The 22,826-nt window shown below is 34.7% G+C and overlaps 1 protein-coding gene across 1 annotated transcript in view; it reads left to right on the top strand.

Moving 5' to 3' along the window:
* btaf1 (BTAF1 RNA polymerase II, B-TFIID transcription factor-associated) overlaps positions 1-22,826 on the top strand; it is a 55,926-nt gene that overhangs the window by 21,946 nt on the left and 11,154 nt on the right. Inside the window, exons 13-26 of the mRNA XM_005169532.6 lie at positions 1,313-1,437; positions 1,681-1,801; positions 3,599-3,703; positions 3,785-3,934; positions 5,967-6,109; positions 7,904-8,078; positions 10,099-10,302; positions 12,264-12,696; positions 14,332-14,519; positions 14,600-14,753; positions 18,396-18,505; positions 18,598-18,799; positions 21,887-22,035; positions 22,227-22,379. Of these exons, the coding sequence (XP_005169589.1) occupies positions 1,313-1,437; positions 1,681-1,801; positions 3,599-3,703; positions 3,785-3,934; positions 5,967-6,109; positions 7,904-8,078; positions 10,099-10,302; positions 12,264-12,696; positions 14,332-14,519; positions 14,600-14,753; positions 18,396-18,505; positions 18,598-18,799; positions 21,887-22,035; positions 22,227-22,379 (2,412 nt within the window). The remainder of the gene's footprint in view (positions 1-1,312; positions 1,438-1,680; positions 1,802-3,598; positions 3,704-3,784; positions 3,935-5,966; positions 6,110-7,903; positions 8,079-10,098; positions 10,303-12,263; positions 12,697-14,331; positions 14,520-14,599; positions 14,754-18,395; positions 18,506-18,597; positions 18,800-21,886; positions 22,036-22,226; positions 22,380-22,826) is intronic.

Genomic DNA, 22,826 nt, shown 5'->3' with positions numbered 1-22,826 from the left:
TACTCTTTCCCCTAAGAGTGGGTGCAGCCATTGTTGTCTCGAGACTCCTGGTCTCATTCACTTTCATTGAAAACAGCTTTTTATGGTGCTTGATGTGTAAATTTGTACTGTTTTCTGTCATGTGTCTTTCCGATTCATTTGAATAATGCGAAACGACAGAAAAGAGCATACTTGCCCATTGCAGAATAAAGTCAACATCTAGCTCGTATTTGCAGCTATTTCTCTGTTTATTACTGTCTCTCTATAGGGAAATTTGCATTAGAGGAACTTTTTCACAATTCTTAGAATTACTCACAGAAACACTCCCTCACACTTTTTAGGGTGTTTGCACTGCAGGAACTGGAAATTGTTTCAATTTAAGGATCGCCATTATGGGGAAATAAGCGAGCAGCTACTTCAGAGCAGGGTCAAATGCAGAGTAACATGAACTACAGTGACATAAATGTACTCTGACTTTGGGGAAATGCATTTCCTTTGAAATACTGGCACAGTATTTACATAAACATCCTGAAATTTAATGTTAATGGCATTTACCTGTTGGTTTTGTGTTCTTTTCTTAGCCTCAGTGATATGTAGCTTTACGAGTTGTCATACATGATTTAGTTCTTTTTTTTGTTGTTGTTGTTGGTTCAGTCGCATAACATATATGTCTGCATTCCATCTCCATTATTGTGAAATGTGCAAAGCACACCGAAAACATGTTTGACTATGGTGTCCTCCAGTTGTTGATTTCGTTTAATGGTGCACCTGTTATTTGATTTAAAGGGATGGTGCAAATGCAACCAGGGTAAAACATTCTACTGGACTGTCCTGCTTTTAATGTCTGCAGAAGGCTTTTTTATGAAATAAACTCTTAAGGACATTTTTAGCAAGTGTCAACAGGAGTCTCATTTAATTTATGCATTAATTTGTTTGTTGTTTTTAACTGTATATTTAAAGAATGTTTAAAGACTTCGGTGACTCTTTAAAATAATGGTCCGTTAGGTAATGCATCTACTAACTTAAACAAACAATTGGTAATACATTTATTACTGCATTTATTCATCTTTGGTAATGTTAGTTAATCTTATTTAAGTAAAATAACATTAGTTCATGTTAACTTACAGTGCATCAATGTTAACAAGCACAGCTTTGGATTTTAATAATGTATTAGTTAATGTTGAACTATGATTAATAAATGCCATATAAGATTATTCATACTTGATGTTAATAAATACATTAACTAGTGGGCCATTAGTCTAAAGTGTTACCCTTAATTGTTGCAACTACCTGGCATGAAAAGCATCTTATAATCTCTATGTGTACTGAATAGGTGCCCTTCATCGTGGACACACTGTGGAATGCTCTGCTGGAGCTGGATGATCTCACAGCCTCGACTAACAGCATCATGACCCTCCTGTCCTCCCTGCTCACCTACCCACAGGTCCGACAGTGCAGGTGAGATCTCTCTATTTAAAACTCAAAGGAGCACCAAATTTCCTAATATAACTGAGTTTTTAATTAAAAAGAAAATCTTAAACTATTTTCTTTTTCTTATTTCATGTATTTATATTTGTTGACGTGTTTTTTAAAGCCTTTGCAAATTAGATCTGTTTGTACGTTTTGTTTTGTTTTTGCTTTTGATATGGCAATAACCTCTAATACATGGTTAAATCACACCTTGATTTCTTGATTTCCCAGCACACAACAGTCTCTGACAGTGCTGGTTCCTAGAGTGTGGCCCTTCTTGAGACATACCATCGCTTCTGTTCGTCGTGCTGCACTAGATACCCTCTTTACACTGCTTTCCAAAGCTGACCAGGTTGGATATTCATTGTGAAGTCAATTGCGCTCACATTTTTTCAGTGTTAGCATGTGGCCTGCATTTGGTAGTACTTCTTTATTAAAGGTGCCTAGGAATCGATCCCATCCTCAGTTGTTTGAGTTACACAAAGGAGGCAAGTAAGAAAAAGTGAAAGTGATCAACATAAGAGATTCAGCACCCAAATAATACTGTATTTGCCCTTTTTTGTTGCAACTTCAATAACTGAGCCAGCGCTCGAAATTAACCTTTTGTCTTGGTAGCAGTGATGCTCCTAACTTCAAAACTTTACGTGTAACAGACAATATTTAGTTGCGCCCACCAAAAACTATGAGCACTGTAACTACGTTTTATATTACCATTCTATTATATATGAACACTCTAATCACAACTAACACATAAACAAAAATCTGCATGTGCTCACCGACTCTGCACGCGCTGCTGGACTTGAATGAGATAAACTGAATTAACAATAATAACTGTGCTGTGTTCTTATGGGTGGTGTCTGATATTGCTCAGATGATATTGACATAACTTAAGCGTCATCTGAATAGCAATACCGGTCTTTTCATGAGCTGCAATATTAGTTTCCTCTCAGTGAATGTATACTCTTTTGCGATGGTAAACGCGTTGTCAGTCGCACGACTGACCGCATCGTGACTATTAAATGAAGGATTAAATAACGTTAGAACATCTCATGCTTAATGTGTAGATTCAGTGGCAAACACTGTTACCTGAAACAGATGCCACCAGCTTTATGGTGAATGGTTTTTAGTAATTTTTATAGTGGACTTTTAACACTGGAAGTCTTTTATTCCCTCATCGAAAAGTGTAAATTCTGGATTGGCATTCATGACATGATCACTAAACAGATCTGCCATTATTTGTAACTTTGGGTGGTTTCTAAAACTAAATCTGTCAGTGTTGTTTTTTATTCTCTCGTATCCAGACCGACATTTTCGCAGCTGTTGCTCCCTGTCATTGGAACTGAGTGATTGACACTGATATTAACCAATCCATCCGCTTTCTGTTCTAGTGCAGTGGGCCAATAAAAAGAGCTTGAAGGCGGGGCAAGCATTGCAGGCATTGTTTACTGCAGCAAATTGACATGTCAACTGTTTTAAACCATTGAGGTCGCATAGATGCAATTTCAAGTGCATATGCAATCAAATCAGTCGCAATTTTGAGCCCTGTAAGCTGTTATTTATTATTAGTAGAGGCTTTTCTATTTGAAGAAATCAATAGCCAAAAGTTTTGAAATTGGAAAAAAACACGATGACACGTTGACACGATGTATGAGCAGCTTGCACGCTTGCTTTGAATCGTTTTGGTGGTACTTTGTTCACAAGATGTCAGCACTGAACTGTGTGAAGACGATAACGAACAATGGAATGATTTTTATTGAGCGCAAAGACATTATCGATAACCGTTGTTAATAAAATGCACTGACAGAAGTTACAATGTCAAATATTGCCGTTATAAAACATTTAGAGTGAAATGTATTTTCTCTATTGTTTAGCTCACAGTAGGTCAAGACATAAAGTCAGAAAAGTTTATATTTTATATGGTCATATTTCTGAAAAAAAGCAGGTCTGTTACTTATTTTTGTTTACATATACTTCAAACTGTCATTTGAATGAAATATAAATTGTCTAATATATTATACAGCATCTTTTTTTAATAGACATTCAAGCACCATTCATGCATTGTTACAGTATTGATTTGAAAAGTTATTTTAAGCAGCTTTTTAGTTTTGCCGTTTAAAGTAATTAATGTCTTGCACTTATTTTCCCCTAGAGTTGTGCAGTGTGGCTGAATCCCATCATGCAGGACATGTTGAGACACATCTTTCAGTCCTGCATCCTGGAGAGCAACCAGGAGATACTAGAGCTGATACAGAAGGTAATAATTTTTTTCTCTCTCTTCCGCTCTTTGAATATTTGATCTGATTGATATGTTAAATGGCTTATTAATATGTTGAAGGTGTGGAGAGAGTTGTTGCGTCAGGCCCCGCAGCAGTATGTGGTGGCGGCCAGCTGTCCCTGGATGGGTGCGTGGCTCTGTTTGATGATGCAAGCGCCACACATTCCAATAGACCCCAACATGCTGCTGGAAGTGAAAGCCCGCTTTAAGGTAAAGGTGGAGATCAAAAGAACATTTGCGTTCACATTTATGTATTTGGCAGATGCTTTTATCCAGAGTGATTTGCATTGCATTGAAGGTGTATTTAGCACTTGGTTTCCCTGGGGATTGAACCCACAACCTTGACATTGCTAGCACAAGGCTGTATAATTTGAGCCACTGAAAATTGTAGCATCACAAACTTGCTGTCTGCAAGAGAATTGTTTCTGAAGGATCATGTAATGATCAATGTTCCCTTTTTTGACATTGCTTCATTTTAAAATATACTAATCTAAATAACAAGCATTACAATTTTTTTTCCATCCCAAACTGTTTATGTAGTGCATGGTAGTGGGGTCAGAAATAATTGTTTATTTGATCATTTTGGTATCTGTTCAGTTATCGATCATAACCTATTATAACATACTGATGTAATTTAACAAGGATGTGAGGAAGGCAGTTGAGATGCACGTGAATAATTTAAAAGCTTCAACTACTTAAAGCTGAAAACTGTGCACAAATCGCTGTTTCTGTGTTTGCTGGCACAGTCTTTCCAGGGTATCCACGGGGTCTTAAAGTCTTAATGTTTTAAATCTCAAAAGCAAAATTTTAGCTATTCCCAAACAACGAAATAACTCTCAGCTGAACTATAATAATACAAATCATTTAAAAAAAACATGATCTAAACCATGTTAGTTATAATGTAAAATGTCCATAATGACTCTTTAAATGGGGTGGAGTAACAACTTTGAAGAAAACCCCCATCATTTCTTTGTGCAAATTATATTGTTTTACATGCACACGCATTAAAAAAAAATCTAATATTAGTTTTAATAAAAACATCGTTGTTTTCCATATTAATTGAAATATATGTTAATGGCGCATATAAAGCATGTGTCTCCTTTACAATTATTGAGAATATTACATATTCTATTCTTAAACCTAAAACCACTTAGCTAACACATCTCAATCTTATATATAAATCATATTAATCATTAATGGTTGTAAATTATAGTAGGCTATTTATTAAGAAATATAATCCAACTTTATTATAATAATAACAATAATAATAATTATAATTATTATTTATATATTTTTTTTATTAATAAATAAGATCTTGTTTATTTATGGCCCATGTCATTTACAGTACAGATGTTTCTTAATAACCTACTATAAATTAAAAGCATTAACGTATGCTATGTTTTTTTTTTAACAAGCTTTGGAGACGTAACATAAATTCTACTGACCTGACCTATATTTTATATTATTAAATTATTATTATTGTATACTGAAGTAGTTGAACAGCTATGTCTTGTTCTATTCTTGGTAAGGGTTATAGGGTTTGTGAAATGGCTATATTTAAAAAATTGATAATGTTTAAACAAAATTTCTATTGTTAAATGCATTACATTTTTTGATAGGTCAAGTGAAAGTCTTTTCTGATTATATTACAAAAAAAATCCTTAGCATTTAGCCCTGTAAAAGTCTAATATTTCATTCATAATGGTCTGAAAAATGTCTGAAAGTCTCATATTTAACTTGGTGAAAACTTGGTCTTTCACTGACAGTTGAACAAAGGACCCCCATTTTTATTTCTAGGGAGGAAATGGAAACATAAATATTCTACCTGTGTATATTCATAACAAAATTATATTATTGTGAAGTAAAATTCAAAATGGTTTGTAAAGTATTGTCAATGCATTGTGATGTAGTGATATCAAATTGAATTGAAACGATTACATGATAATCGGAAATTAAACCATGAGACCATCATAGATTCACACCCCTAGTGCATGTGCTACAAATTTTCTGCTTGTCTAAAATTAATAACCACCGACATAACTCTGAAACCGCAATGGAGAATTAACACCTCAGATTGGAGCTCAGCAGATTGGGTGTTTTTCTGCAAAGTGTGTCTGAGAATGGGCTGTAGGTGGTCTGTAGGCTTGTTGTGTGAGGCAGAAGCAAGTCCATCCTACAACCTTCACACTTCCCACTCATCCAAAAACAGATTCGCACTGAGACTCGTTCTGTTCATCCACAGGAGAAAGCTGCAGGAAAGGCCCGACAGGGATCTGTTCCAGTCAAGGAAACAGTCCAGGAATACATTGGCGGAGCCGAGACCGTCACAGAAGAGCCTGCCACGCGAGACTATGTGGTGACACGTGCACGTCTAATGGCTGCGAAGTGCGTGGGAGGGAAAATGCTTTAACGCTGCAGTCCGTAACACGTTTTTTGGATGTAAATGCTCAAGGCAATTGTGGGCCTACTACAATAATCAGCCTGTGTTCGAAATGAAGCCTAACCTTAGTCCGATTCACATTGTTATGCTTGTGATGTTTTATTTTAAAGTGGTGCTGATGAGTTTTTAGGCTGCCATTTAGGGCTGTGCGATTTGGAGAAAATATCTGATTACGATTTATTTATTCATTTTATTATTTTTTGACATTTCGATTTGCAATTTTAATTTTTTAGTTAAACTTCAGCTTAATTATCTGTATCTGCTTTTTACTGCTAAAGTAAAGTGAGTGTTTAAAAAAAAAAAGGATATTACTAAAAAGATTATTTACTCACACATTTATTCAAGTTTGTTTTAAAATATTCAGAAATTAAACATTATAGTTTTTTTTTTCTAGAGCAAACAGTAAGCACAAAGTTAAACTTAAATTAAGTTGAACTTCAGGTTAACTTAAGTCAAATTAGGGAGGTAGCAACAAAAAAATAAGAATTATAAAAGTACAGAACACTCCGCAAACAAACATGGCTGATAAGAGCCTTTCTGTAGTTTATATTCTCTAAAAACTAAATAATTATCAGAGATGCTACACAAAATATCACGACATTTAACACTCTCCTTGTGTTATGGCAACTTTGCGACAGCTCGAACAAATTACCTGTTTTTGTTCGATGTCCATGACTTTGAAACCAAAATATTCCAATATATCCAAAGTGCTTGTGTCTGAATTCTTCATAATTTGTACTTTGATTTAAGCTGCATTTGTGGATTTAATGTTTGTTTAAACTGTTATTTTAATAGTATAACTAAGAGGTTTGTACAAGAATTACCATGAGCTGTGCCAACATTAAACTTTGCTTTGGTGGCATTTGTACTGTTAGATCTGTTAAACTAGAATGAATAAAACTGAAACTCAATTTATAAAAAGTTTTTTGTTATTTACAAAATAAAAAACAAAACAAACTAAATCATTAATGAAGCTAATTCAAACTAATCGAAAATGTACAGTAAATAAAAAAAAGGCAAGAATATACTATAATTATCCTGGTCTGTATATACTGTATATTAAACTACTCTAACTAGCAGGGCTGCACAATATATTATTTTAATATATCAATTTCACACTTCAGAGCACATGATTTGTGGAGTCACTGCCAAGTTGAACCCAAATAGAGTAAAAGTTTCTCATTTAGATATGTTTGTAAGGTAAGCTTTCAAGATTTCAAGTACTTAAGTTAGTAGCTAGCTTTAACATAGATTACTTTTTAGTTATTCATACAATGAATTTCTGTACCTAAATGCTGTTAGACTGTTAAAGCAAGCACGGTTTAATTTGTATCATTATTCTATTGTAGTAATCTATGCATAAGGACAATTAGAGATGCAAATGTAGAAAAATCGAAATCGAGCAACTCTTAAAACATGCTAAATGTCACCCGTGTTGTTATGTTAAACTTTTATACGTTGTTTTCAAATATAATAAAATCAGACAATACTCCGGTATCGTGAAGTACAGGATTCGCCTCGTTGCTCTTACTGATATCCACAAATACTACTTGCAACATTAGATTTATCCACACCAATGCGCAAAATACATGTTAAGTTGTCAATTAGCTTGTAACTGCAGGGTTTAAACTGAGATTGCGATTTAAAAATGAGGCCAAACATACAGACTGCAGCTTTAAACTAACTTCTCTCTGTTTCTGAGGGCCATAATTGAGTGTGAATTGTTTTTGTCATCCTAGGCTGTTGGGGGCGCTGTGCAGTTGTATATGTGACCCACGGTTGAACAGCTCTTCCCTAGAGCTCCGTCCTGCAGAGTCTCTCGCTCAACTTTTACTCTTCCACCTCAATTCCAAATCAGCCCTGCAGCGGATTGCAGTTTCCATGGTCATCTGTGAGTGGGCCGGCCTTCAGAAGGTGAGAACTGGAAAGTCTTTATTCTATTTAGTTTTTCTGTTCTATTAATTTTTTCAATTGTTTCTATTCATTACATTTTATTTTGTTATATATTTTTTATAAAATTTTATGTTTATTCTATTCCGTTTGTATTCATTCTATTGTATTTATCATATTTTATACATTACAAACAAACTTGTTTTTTTTTTTTTCATGCAACTCAATTGAGTTTTAACCATTTTGGCATTTAAAGTGTTTTTTTCCATCTAATAGAAGAAAACATCCAAAATACACTTAATTGTGTCCTTTGCTGCTTTTCTTTGTGTTAGGCCTGCAGAATATCGTTTCAGCATCAATATTGCAATGTGTGTATCTGTGTGTAGTCACATCACATAGATGTCCAATGTTGTGTTAATTATATTTGAGCAAGAGTCAAAGTTCAGAACATGAGATGTGCATGTTCTTGCAGAGTTTAACTATATTAGAGTGAACTTTTATAATTTGGATGTTTTTAAGGCTTGAAAGTGATTTAAGTATTCAGGCACAAGACATTTTATCCATTGGAAGTTTAATAAACAATAATTGTCAATAAATTTTTACAATAAAGACTTTTTAGTGTAATTTTTTTTATTTACAAAACATGCACTGCTTATTTTACTTTTTTTTTTGCTTTATTGTATTTATGCTTTTATTCATTACATTTTATGCATGATTCACTTCCCTACATAATCATCCCTATCAATCAAAACAAATACATTTAATAACACTTTAAAGACCCATTCTCACTATTTGCTGATTAGCATGCATATTATTGAAACATTGACTGCTTATAAGTACTTATAAACTACATATTCTGCATGATCTTATTCTACATCATACCCAATATCTTAACTACTTTAATAATAATTAATACAGAGCAAATTGCGAGCTTATTGAAGCAAAAGTCATAGTTAATTGGTTGCTAATAGCTTAAAAGGAAGTGTGACTTTAAATTCTTTCCAAATAGTGCTATTCAATGAATTGCATAGATGCAGTGTATTACAGAACAATTAATTATTGCAATGTCACATTTTACTAAATCATGCAGCCCTTTGTGCCGAAGAATATACTCCTCAAAAACTCAATAGCCTGATTATAAACAACATTTTAGTCTTTTTTTTTTTTCTGTAGAAAGCTTTTGCTGTAGAAATTCTGCAAAACTAAATTATGCAGAAATCAGAATTTTGACCCCAACTTCTAGTCCTCACATTTGTGATATAATGCATCTAAATTACAGCTTGTTCAATAAAATAATTTCTTATTTGCATATCTAAATCTAACACTTTAAAAACATTTAGTTCAAAAACATTTCTTAATCTTAATATAGTTCTGTTAACCAACTCTATATGTTCTAGAGTTGCCCGCAGCTGACAAATGTTCATGACTGCCCTTTTTGGCATTTCAGAGAGAGTTGACTTGACTATTGCATCTTGCCAGGTTATTGCTTTTTCTACTTTTAGCTGGATGGGCCATTCTTCTCAAATAAAAACAGGTCATTCCTCCATCACATGACATGTGGATTTGAGACATCTTTAGCTGCATAAAACTTGAGAAATTAAGATGTTTACTTGCAGGATCTCAAATCTTTTTACAACACCTGGAATCTTGTTTTGGACTATAGCAGAGGCTTACCCTGTTCTGTTGGTATCAGCTCTAATACACAGTAAACTACTGGAAATAGGAAATATTGCCCTAAAGAGATTTTTTTGTCTCTTATTTACTCCTTTATTTGTAAACTTGCTCAATTTATTATTATTTTTTTTTTTCAGAAGATATGTTTGTTTTTAATTAATTAATTTTTTTATTTTGAGGCAAAAAAAGAAAACTAAGACTAAGTCTGTAATTTTTCTTATTTTATATCATATGCTACCATGTATGGTCTTGTTAAATACCAATTAAAAAAATCTTAATATAGGCTATTTGGTCAACTGGGAAAGTATGATGAGAAGTATTGGTAAATTCTGAATGTTTTTGTTTAATAACCTCCTGTTCTGTATTGCAGGAATGTGAGCTGCTTTCTAGTGTGGTTCAGCCTCGACTGCTGGTCATCCTGTCAGAGCAGCTCTACTATGACGAGATCGCCATTCCTTTCACTCGTATGCAGAACGAATGCAAACAGCTCATAGCGCTACTGGCTGATGCCCACATTGACGTGAGAGAACGAATCAACTCCACTGTCTTCACCATCGATCAGGCCAATGAGCTGGTTAGTCCAATATATATTTTGAAAAATAGACAAGTTGCATAGCATGGTCCTTTATGGACTCAAGGCTTACATGGCAGAATGGTCCGCAAACTCATGATGATGATGATAACAAAAACTTGTTATTATTTAAGTAACATAAATATTCCATCCTGTTAATTAATATAGTAACGTAATAACATTAAATATAATGTATATAATACAGATGTTGTATGTAAAATCGAAAGTGTTATGTTACTGTAATGTATAGGAATGTAATATTATTTCAATGTAATATCTAATGTTATTAAAAAAATATTTACTAGGGTTGGGTTGATAGATGATGCCATTGTCCATCGGCGATTGCTAATAGACAGCACGATGCTGAGCCGGCATTGCCATCCTCTGCCCTGCCCCCTTCGCAGCAGCAACCCGCTCGCGAAAAATACTCACGGCTCCGTTTACACTAATACGTCTTGGTTTTAAAATGACACTTTAGAATAAAAATGATCCACGTCCACACTGACGTTTCACCTAGCTTTTCTGAAAAGATCTCCACACTATACCACTGAAAACCGACATCACGTGACCACACACACACGCACACAAACTCTGTCATGCGCAGTCAGCTCCAGCAGTCAGCCCAGAGAGCAGTGCACCTCGAACAGTTTATCAAGGATGTACTGCTGGATTGTGTCTCTCTATTTAATAAATCTTGTCTTTATCTAATGACTCTTTCGTCTTTTGAATTTACCAGGTAACGTGTCACAGCATCAGTACACTACCTCAATCTTTTGCTTTCACGCTTGTACCTTATAGAAATTTTAGCGAAAACCTCAGAGACTGTTGGTTGGTTCCTGTTGGTTGTGCACCTTTCTTTCCAACCAAGTTTGTCAACGCAATTATAACGACAGATTACTCTGCCGCGGAACTTTTTCGCGGAAAAAGTGATTGACAGGTGGTAATTTGTGTGTAACTTAACTTTATTTATGATTTTTTCGCCTACGACGACGATGCCTTCGTCCATCGCGATGTTTAACATTAGACATCGTACGATGCCAAATTGGTTGACATTGCCCAACCCTTATAGCTGTACAATACTAATAATTATACAAGTGAATATATTAGTTATAATATTTAAATTATAAACGTGTTGTGTAGAAAATAATATAATTGCTATAACAATAATAATAAAATTACTATAGTAAGATACTCCATTTAAATATTCATAACATTCATAAAAAATGTGTATGTTTATTATACATGCACTGTATGCAAATATTTAATGTTTCTTGATGGTTAAAAATGACTACTTTATTAATCATCTTGATGACTCAATAGCTACGTTCCATCCACCTATTTTTATGCGCATAAAAAACGATTGATGGAAACGGCAAGATGTGCATAATTTTAAAAATGTGGATAAAAAAAACATGGGCATAACTGAGTAAGAGATTAAAACTTTTTATTTAAAAAGAAAAGATGCGCATAAACTGTGACACACTTTTAAAGAACTAATTTCAGTATTCGCATTAAAAATGGTCATGTGACTTTTGTTATAAAAGATCATGTGGTGATAAAATGGATAAACCAGCAGGCTCAGCACACTGTAAAACATCTGAAATGTTGTTTTGGTCATTCTAAAACCCTGTAACGGTTTCAGTATTGGTGTTTTTTTTTCACGCCTTTAAACGCCACTGTGAATTCACTGCATGTCAGGATTAATGTTTAAGTCATTTATTAAATGAAGAAAACATTTAAACAGCTTCTCTTATCGCAGCAAATTCCGTATTTACTGTTAAAATTTGGCAGCAGATAATCAGAAAGTGACAATTTTTGTTCGCTTTGACTCGTTGGATGAAAACGCTGCTTTATTTGCACATCTTTTTTGCGATAATCCAGTTTTGTGCATAAAGTTATTTTGCATTTTTGGATGGAAACAGCTAATGACCAAGTATTCAAGCTTGTTTTAAATGTTCATCTAGGTAACCACCATCTTCTCTGAAAGCACCTCCACTCTGAACCTAAAGTCTCGTCAGTTCCAGCCACTAGACAGCAAGCGAATTCAGGCTCAGTCCACAGTGTGTGAGACCAGCGCCGAATGGCAGCAGCTGCAGCTCAGAGTGCACACCTTCACTGCCTGCGCTGTGGTGGGCCTGGGGATGTTGCCGGATAAACTCAATCCTGTGGTGCGGCCCCTGATGGAGGCGGCCCGGCGGGAGGAAAACAGCCTCGTCCAGGGTTGTGCGGCATCCAACATCGCACATCTGCTGCAGCTGTGTGCTGCCAGATCTCCGTGTCCTAATGCAAAGATTGTGAAGAATCTCTGCAGCTCAGTTTGTGTGGACCCCATGCTCACGCCTAGTGCTGCATGTCCCGTCCCGCCAGCTAGCACTCCAATACAGGAGAGCAGTAAAGGTAAGGCAAAGACCTTAGCTCCAATTATTTTTAATTTGATTTAATATTTCAGTTAAAAGGTTTATATATATATATATATATATATATATATATATATATATATATATATATATATATATATATATATATATATATATATATATATATAAATATAAATTTATTGTAATTAATTTAATTTTACTTTTACTTTTTATTTTTAAGAACATTATTATTTATTTTATTATCATTATTATTTTATTTGTATAAATATTATTATTATTATTATTATATTTTATTTTTAAGAATATGTTGTTGTTGTTATTTTATTATTATTTTATTTTAAATAATATAATATTATTTTATTCATATTTTATTTTTAAGAATATATTGTTGTTTTTGTTATTATTATTTTATTATTATTATTTATTTAATTTAAGAATATTATTGTTGTTGTTGTTGTTATTATTATTTTATTTTTAAGAATATATTATTTTTATTATTATTTAATTATAAGAATATGTTGTTGTTGTTGTTGTTCTTGTTGTTATTATTTTTATTATTATTTAGAATATATTGTTAAACTTTTTTCTCAGATCAAACAAAATAATTAATTTTCACAGATCACTTCAAATTTAGATGGGCTGTCGTGTCGACAATGTGCACATGCTAGTTCTATGTTTCTAGGTGCACATGCTAGTTTTAGAATAAAAGAATACGTAGTTTATTTAAAAACGTGTTCATTTGTGTTTTACATGTTATTGTTATATATAAGTATAATGATAACAATAAAAATAAAATAAAAAACTATTACTATTAAGCCATTTTAGCTAATCTTGAAAATATAATTCAGTGTCCACATGTAAAATGAAAACTCAGTTTCACATTTTCTATACATTTAAATGATGTAAAATAAAAAAATTTGTTCATTAGGGCTGTACAATATATCGTTTCACCATCGATATCACAATGTGATCGCAATAGTCACATTGCAAGATATGCAATGTTTAAGTTTGTATTTATAATTTGCACGTGTTTTTGATGCCCATGTTTTGTTTTTTTGTTTTTGTTTTTTTAAACATTCAGGTATTATAAATTGTACCATTTGTGACCTTAACTGCAAATTTTTTCTTTTTTTTTATCATTCAGTTGCTGTACTCTAATACTGTTATACTCAGGAAATAATAAAAAATGTCAATTGTATCTTTTTCTTGATTGTATTTAGAGATTGTTATTCATGAAAATACTCTCAACACATGCAAGTACAGAAATGCACTGCAAATAGCACAGGCCAGAACAAAAACATGTCTGGGAACACCAAAACGTTTATAGATTGTTTCTTAGGTTTTATGTAGATGCACTCCCACTGCAGAATCGTCCCAATCGATTATAACATTTATAATTTCTTTCTATAATTTCTATAATTTTGTCTTGTGGAATTGTATTCATATCGCAATATATATTTAGCAAAATAAAAAAATATTACAATGTACAATTTTTCCAATATCGTGCAGCCCTAATATTTATTTAACATATTGGTATCTTCCTGAAACACTGTGGTTTTTATGCTTTTTAGTTTGTGTGTTGCCATTTAAGTTGCTAATGTGAGCCCTGTCATTTCATGGGATACTTAGAGGTGCTGTGTCTTCACTCTTGCAGCTTCAGTGGCAGAGAAGGATGCAATGCATCACATGGTGAACAAAACAAAGGGCATCATCACTCTGTACCGGCATCAGAAAGCAGCGTTTGCCATCACCAGTAAAAGAGGACCGACCCCCAAAACCCCTAAAAGCAACACTAACAATGACCTGCCCGTCGGGGGCAGCATTAGCACAGAAACAGATGAGGTATTTACAGAAGTAATCCGCTGCTTCACTGTGGTTTCTTCATGTAAGTGATTCTAGCAATGTCTTTTGAACAAAACCAGAGCAAGAAGCCGTGTCTCATCCAGAGGAGAGGGGCAGAGTTCTGTCTGATGACTGTTGCCAGACATTTCAGCAAAGAGTTGACAAAAACTCTGCCCTATCTGTGGGAGTCTATGACCGGCCCATTGAGGAATGCACTGGATGCTCAGGAATTTGGTATGCTGGCTTTAATTAATTTTGCTCATCATCTTGACCTTTTTGACATTCAAGGAAAGTAGTTTGAGAATTGTGCGAGGAGGTCCTGATAGTGGTGTTTTTTTTTTCGTTAATACAAACAGAAGCTTAAAAAATCTTTATTTGACAACCTTTTTTTTCTGTGAAAGGCAAGATAACACTTGCATTATAGACCAAACTGTAGATTTACTCACTTGCCATGTTGTTGAGGGGGAAAAAAACTATTTTAACTTTACCAAAATATTTTCATTGTTCTCCCAACAATGAGTCTGAGTGGGCCTACATCTTTATACCTTTCTTTCTTCTGTTGAACATAAAACTTGATTTTCCTGAATAATGTTGGAAAAAAGATGCCATTGACATCCATAATAGGAACAAAATACTATGACAGTCGCTGACATGTCAAAGTAAGATTTTTTTTTTTTATTATATTTGTGGAACTCAGACAGGTTTGGAACAAGTGGAGAATGAGTAACTGATTCCCTTTAAAGACAGAACAAGATTCTGACGGTATGAAAATCTTGGATAAAATTTTCACAGTTTTACGATGTTGTGATTACTGCTCTAAAATATATTCCTTTAAAATGTCTGGGTAAAAAAACAAAACCTTTTTCCCCTTTGAACACAATATATTTTTATTTGAGAAACTTATTTTGGAAAACTAAACTTGTTAGGCTAAATAATTCAAGTGAATCATTGACTTCTCCGATCTTCATTAGTTTCAAAAACACAATATAAAATGGCATCTGTGGATATTTTTTCTGCTGGAGATACTTTTGTTCTTAAAAACCCAAAATGTTCAACAAAAAAAAAATCTTGCATATAGTGTAGGAACAGTATAGCAGAAAATTTTGGCTGTTTTATAACCTTGACTTTTTCAAACCGTGGTATACCTTGAAAGCGGTTTTCGTCCCATGCCTAGTTATTAAATACTTTTCTACTTCTGTTGTTAGAATTTTAAGTTTAAATCCTCATCTTAAACTTTCTTCAAAGTGAAACAGGGGGTAGATGCTTGCTCTTAGGGATAAAGGACTACTCTTTTGAAAGCATGTGTGGTTGAATTCGTCTCCACTTTAATCTTCTATTCAAATAAATATGGAGATTTATTAAACGTGTAATCTGGCAACCACCAGTAGGTTTGGTGTGACGATCTTTAAGAATCTAAATCTTGAAGAATTTAAAATGTGTCTTGTCTGTATTGTTTGTTATATTTTTATTATTTTGTTTTTTGACATTATTGAACAAGATGCTATTAGTCTTATTTCAACGATCTAAGCTAAAAGTGCTCCTGCTGGACTCAGAGATTGACTGAAGTGATTAAAAAAATGGTTAAACTCAACTGTTTAACTCCAGCTACTGTACTGACTTGCGTGTTTACTTAACTGACTTTCTTACAGACTTGTTTTATTGACTGACTTTGCTGACTTGTTTACATTACTGACTTGCTTTACTGTTTTACTGACTGACTGACTAACTTATTTACTTTACTGACTTGCTTATTTTGCTGACTTATTTACTGATTTGCTTTGCTGACGTACTGACTTGCTTCACTGACTTACTGACTTGCTTCACTGACTTACGGACTTTTACTTTTCTGACTTGGTTTACTTATTTCTTTACGTAGTTCAAGATGGCGCCGAGCATGGCCGCCGTGTTGCGAGCTTCCAGCAAACTTTGTTGTGTTTTGTGTGTTTTACTTGTATTTTTGTCGTTTTTCGTGCTGGATGTACACACTCTCATTATCTATGACAAACACACACTTCGGGAAATTGGCTCCCTCGTTGCACATCAAAGACTGGACTTTGAGTTCTTTAACGACGCTCTGTTTACAAACACAGCAACAGAGGCCTTTGTCTGGGTCAAACAACCCAAGCGATGCCGAAAAAGAGGAAAGAGTGTCGGCGTCCTCGTCAGACTAAGGGCCTACTCACACTATGCCATCCTTACCGTGCCCAGGCCCGTTTCCTGGATCGTTTGAGAAGTGTGAGTGCGCTGAATCGGGCTCAAGCACGGTTCCAACCGGGCCAGGGCCGGCCAAGTGAAGAGGTGGGCCTGAGCACAGTTCACTTGGGCTTTGGCGCGGTACACTTGTGTGTGAGTGCAAAACGTACCAAAGCCCGAAACTGAAAGCGAGACGTGACTTTTAAGGGTCTGTTTCATATGGATTTATTAATCATTCTTACTGTTCAGTGAACGCAAACTGCCGTAGTTTATTAAAGACGAAAACTCCTCACAGCACGATAGCATTATGATTATGAGCGCCAAAAGTGGCGGATCTGTTCGGCGAAATATCTGACTGCGTGTCACCGCATCCCTAAGGACTGTTTGGTGAAATATTTGACTGCATGTCACTGCATATCAAACGACTGTAACGATATAACTAGAGAAATCTCCACTGCTCTGCTGAGTGAGAGCGCTTCTCACTGAACAGCACAGCAGCGATGACGTAAGCGTGCCGAGGCCCGATTGTGTGTGAGTGCGGGCCGTCGGGGGAGATGGGAGGGGGGGACAAGCGTGCTTTGGCCCGGTTCGAGGCAACTGTACCTAGTGTGAGTACGGCCTAAGATGCCGTGGCTTTCGACCTCCGCTTCCCACCATTCTGCTGGCTAACGTACAGTCACTGGATAAGCTACGCGAGCTACGGGCGCACATTTCCTTCCAACGGGAAACCAGAAACTGCTGCATTATCTGCCTTACAGAAACCTGGCTATCCTGACTTGTTTATTTTACTGACTCACTGACTTGTTTTACTGGCCTACTGACTTACTCACTTATTTACTTTACTGAATTACTGACTTGCTTACTGACTTGTTTACTGACCTACTGACTTACTGACTTGCTTTTACTGATGTACTGACTGACCTATTTACTTTACTGACTCATTTACTTAACTGACTTACTGATTTGCTTTGTTGACATACTGACTTGCTTTACTGACTTACTGACTAGTTTTACTAACTGACTGACTAACTTGTTTACTGACTTGCTTTTACTGACGTACTGACTTGTTTTACTGATCGACTGACTCACTGCCTTTTTTACTTTTCTGTCTTGCTTTACTGACTTACTGACTTGTTTTACTGACTGACTGATTGACCTATTTACTTAACTGACTTACTGATTGGCTTTGCTGACATACTGACTTGAACTACTGACTTGTTTTACTAACTAACTGACTAACTTATTTACTTTGCTAACTTAGTTTTTTTACTGACTTGCTGACCTATTTACTTAACTGATTTGCTTGGCTGACATACAGACTTGCTTTACTGACTTACTAACTTATTTACTGATTTATTGACTTACTGATTTATTGACTTACTGACTTATTTTACTGACTTGCTTCACTGGCTTAGAGTTGCTTTACTGGCATACTGACTTACTGACTTCATTACTGACTCATTTACTTTACTTACTTGACTGACTTACTGACTTATTTACCTTACCGAGTCCCTGTCTTGCTTTACTGATTTACTTAGTGACTTGCTTTACTGACTTGTTTACTTTACTGACTTACTGACTTGCTTTACTAATGTACTTACTGACTTATTTATGTGGAGTGTTCCTTTTAAACTTTTTTTTTTTTTCCCAACCTCCTCATTTTATGTCTGTATGTGTTTACAGATTCCAGCCAGTTGTTGAAGCAGGGCGACTCTGTGGCTCAGGATCTTGTAAACTCTCTCCAAGTGCTTGAAGTCACAGCAGGAGCCATGTCACAAGAGCTCATCCCTTTAGTACGTGCAACACTCTTCAAACTCTCAATAACAGCTTGCATAAAACTCCATGCACTCTTACAGTCAGTCTCCTGTTGTGTTTGCATCTGCAGTTGATGGAGCAGCTGCCTCTGCTGTGCACCTGTCTGCAGCATCCATATACCGCTGTACGGCATATGGCCGCTCGCTGTGTTGGCGTTCTCAGCAAGATCGCCACAATGGAGACCATGAATGTGTTTCTGGAGCAGGTGCTGCCCTGGCTGGGTGCTATTGATGACAACACCAAGCAGGAGGGAGCCATCGAAGCCCTGGCCTGTATCCTTTGCACCATAATATTGCTGTTTTCTTGATTTTAAAAATGGCTATTTAAAACAAAAGCTATTTAAAACAAAATGATAACACTTTAGAATAATGGTCCACTAGTTTATGTGTTTACTAACATTAGCTAGGCATGAATAAAAATAAATAAATTAATTAATTAATAAATAATCTTGTATAGCATTTACTAATCATAGGTCAACATTAACTAATGCATTATTAAAATCCAAAGTTGTGCTTGTTAACATTAGTTAATACACTGAGATAACATGAACTAATGTTGTTTACCTTAAATATTAACTAACAAACGTAAATAATTACCATAATAAATGTAATAATAATAGTTTAATCATGTTAGTAATTATTGAAATCCATTATTTTAAAGTGCTACGTAAAAATAATAGATCTTGAGTCTAATGACTGTGATTTGCATGTTTATTAAACTCATTGATTACAGTGTTGCGTTCATATCTTGCATTTGATATGAAATGGATATGAAATAATGAGTCTTTTTTTTTTTTTTTTTTGTCTTTTTATTTTATTGTCAATATTTTCTAATGTTTGCTATGTATTCTATCATTTGAAGCTATTGTTGTCCAATATTTTTTACATCCCAACATTGACAGATTGCTAATCAATAAATAGCTATAGTGCTTTCTGTTAGTTTTAACGTCACCTAATGTTATGGAAGGGCATAGATGTAATGGAAAGTTAGTAATAGTAATGTAACTACCCCCATCGTTCCTTCCTCAAGTGTAAATATTAGATCAATTCAGCAATAATGTTAATTGCATTGGCATATTTATCTGACCTTTTCCCAGCTTGTAGTAGTCGATCAAAAAGCTATTTAGTTTCTTATGACTAAACACTTGCAGTGGAATTTACTGCGATGTGACGAGGCTTGATTATAATCAAGAGGCTTGATCAAAGGTTGATTATATTCTCTTCTAAAAAAAAGAAGAGTATCTTTTTCAAAAAAAAAAAAAAAAAATGATCACAGCTACAGCCAGCATCCCACAAAAAGCACTCTGAGCCTCATTTTGTGCATTTCAAATCGCAAAACCCAAAAAGCCACACACCATATATTTTTGACTGCTTTGAATGGATACATTTTTTTACCCATTTTTTCATATTAAAATATTATGGTGAGTCTTGAGATTGAATTACTTGCCTAGGTGGGTCCCGGAATAAAAAAAGTTTGGGAATCCCTGGTTACCAAAACAAATTCATGATCTTAAGTCAAACGCTAGAGATTTGCATGTTTATTAAAACTCATCAATCACGGTGGTACGTTCATATCTTGCATTTGATACGAAATGGATATGAAATAATAATGAAAGAGTCTTTAGTCTTTTCAGACAGTGTTATTATTTCATTTAGTTTGTCAGATTGTGTTTGATGCGTTACAGGATTTATAGTTTGGATGTAAAATCTAATGTTTATTGTAAAGCTTAAAATCACCTTTTGAAAGCAGCTTGGCACTTCAGATCAAGCTTGAAGCAATAACATTGTTAATAGTTAGGGACAAGAAATCATTCTTCATACCTCAAGAGATTCTTCAGTAATGCCTTTGGGTTAGGTATAAAATCATTCATTTAAACTGAGCTTTAAAATATTATATGCATATATAATTTAATATATTTCATTCTTTCCGCTACATTAATTCGCCAAAATTGATCCCGCCACGGCTACATTACAGCTTTTCATTCAAACATTCAGTCCTGTTGTTGTTTTTTTTAATAGTGGGTGATAATCGCACCAAAACGTATTAAAAGGTAAGTGAATTATAACAGAGCCAACTTTTCTGTAACCGTAGTAGTGTTGTGCGTCATTCGTTTAACCCTTCAAGGTTACGTGCTGACTGACTGACAGGCTGACTGGTGCGTGATGTGTGAGGGCAGCAAACACGACGTATAGCCGTTTCACTTTACTTCAGGGCGCATAAATATCACTCTGTAGGTCTATTGGAGACATTCATAAATATTCCCAGCAAATCTAATAAATGTTGGAGACATACTCGTTACATAAACGCACTAAATCACACTTTAGCAGCGTTTATTTGAGAGCGCACAAGAAGATCTGCCCTTGAGCAGCGTATATTTGAGGGTGTGTGCAAAAAGTTTTGTGCACGAGCAAATCCCCCATCGGCGCACGAGCAAAGAGATTCGCATGCTGTAGGGCAGGCTATTACATAAATGCGATCTCGACCTGTAATACTGCACTCAAGACATTTGTCATTGAAATAACGCCACAGGTAGTTGGTAGATCTGTGTAAAAAGATGGAGAAAATCCTAGAGGAAACATTGTATTTATTGTACCAAATAATATGCTGTAAATGTCAGCAAATTATTATTATTATTGTTATTTTAAGTAACTTGATGTCAGAATCATGGGTGAGTTGATTTTCATTTAAAAATAAATGAAACTGGTTGTCAGTTTATCTAGAATTGTTCAAATTATAGCTTTGGTTCTGCAAGGAAGTATTTAATGGTAAAAAAAAAAACATTAAAATATTATTCACAAAAATGCAATTCAAGTAATATTCAGCAGCACTGTTTTCCACAATAATTATAATTTTCAGCATTGCCATTTATATAGTTACATTTCTGTTATGTATCTTTTGTTATTTCAAGTTGTCTTGTCAGAATTATGAATGAGTCTTGATTTATAAAAAGAAAGAAAGAAAATTAAAGAAACTGGTTGTCATTTTATCCAGAATTGTTCAAATTATAGTTTTGGATCTGCAAGGAAACCTTTAATAATAGAAAAAACCTAAAAATATTACTTACAAAAATGTAATTCAAAAATATTTAGCAGCATGGATGTTTTCCATCATTAATAATAATAATAGAATTAATAATAATAATAAGAATTTTCAGCATCGCCAATTATAGAATAACATTTCTATTATATGTATTACAATTGGCTAGGTATTTTAATGTTATTGTATGCCACATCAAGTATTTCTAGTCTTGTAGACCTAAGACCTAAATCGTACATTTTGAATATTAGTTGTGTGTAAACCTGTGACTGGTGAATACTGGCCTTCAGCACATATATGTTATCCCTGAGCTCAGAGTCCAGGTGTAATGGAGCAGTTGGATGTTGATATTGTGCCCTACATCGTGCTGCTGGTGGTCCCAGTGTTGGGTCGTATGAGTGACCCCTGTGACAGCGTGCGCTTCATGGCCACACAGTGCTTTGCTACTCTGATTCGACTGCTTCCTCTCGAGGTGAGTATTCAGTAATGAGCATAATCCAACATTCATGCTTTTCATAGTTTTCAAATGAAGAAAGAGGTTTGGGATGTTTGAGACATTTCTGTTCTTATTATGGTGCAGATAAAGCTCATCATTTGGCAGCACAGGCATTACACAACAAAAAATCTTTCCACTTGAATTTTTTTTCTCTCTTGTAATTTCAGGCTGGAATCCCAGACCCACCATCGATGTCTGAAGATCTGATTCGGCAGAAGGCCAGAGAACGACACTTTCTTGAGCAGCTGCTGGATGGAAGAAAACTGGAAAATTACAAGATTCCTGTACCCATCAAAGCAGAGCTCAGGAAATACCAGCAGGTGTGTTTGCTTTTCACAATCTATAGGAAATGTTTTTTTTTGCCAGACCTTTTTATGAATGAAATGAGCCTGAGTGTCTAGAAATACTGTAGTTTGAAAGAATTGCAAGACTTTTAATCTGTGCTGGCAGTTCATTCCACTGTGGCGATCCCTGATAATCAGGTACTAATCCAAAGGATTGTGAGAGAGTGAGTGCATCTTTTGTTTTGTTTTTTATGGACACTGGCAAAACAATGAAGGTAATGTGTGTTTAGGGATCAGTCTGTCACTTACATGAGATTAACCAATAACAAAGCGCAACCATCCAGCTATTAATGATAATATAAAGTAGTTTTTTTTTGTTTTTTTTTATTGGAAAGCCAAGCTGTTTGCATTTTTTTTTCATTTTCACTGTCAGAAGTATGTAAATCATGAACTGTACAGTACCACTTTTTTTTTTTTTACTGC

This window comes from Danio rerio, chromosome 13, assembly GCF_049306965.1.
Source record: "Danio rerio strain Tuebingen ecotype United States chromosome 13, GRCz12tu, whole genome shotgun sequence".
In the NCBI taxonomy this organism is placed as follows: domain Eukaryota; kingdom Metazoa; phylum Chordata; class Actinopteri; order Cypriniformes; family Danionidae; genus Danio; species Danio rerio.
The sequence above is the reverse complement of the archived record's forward strand: the minus strand, read 5'-3'. Positions and strand labels throughout refer to the sequence as shown.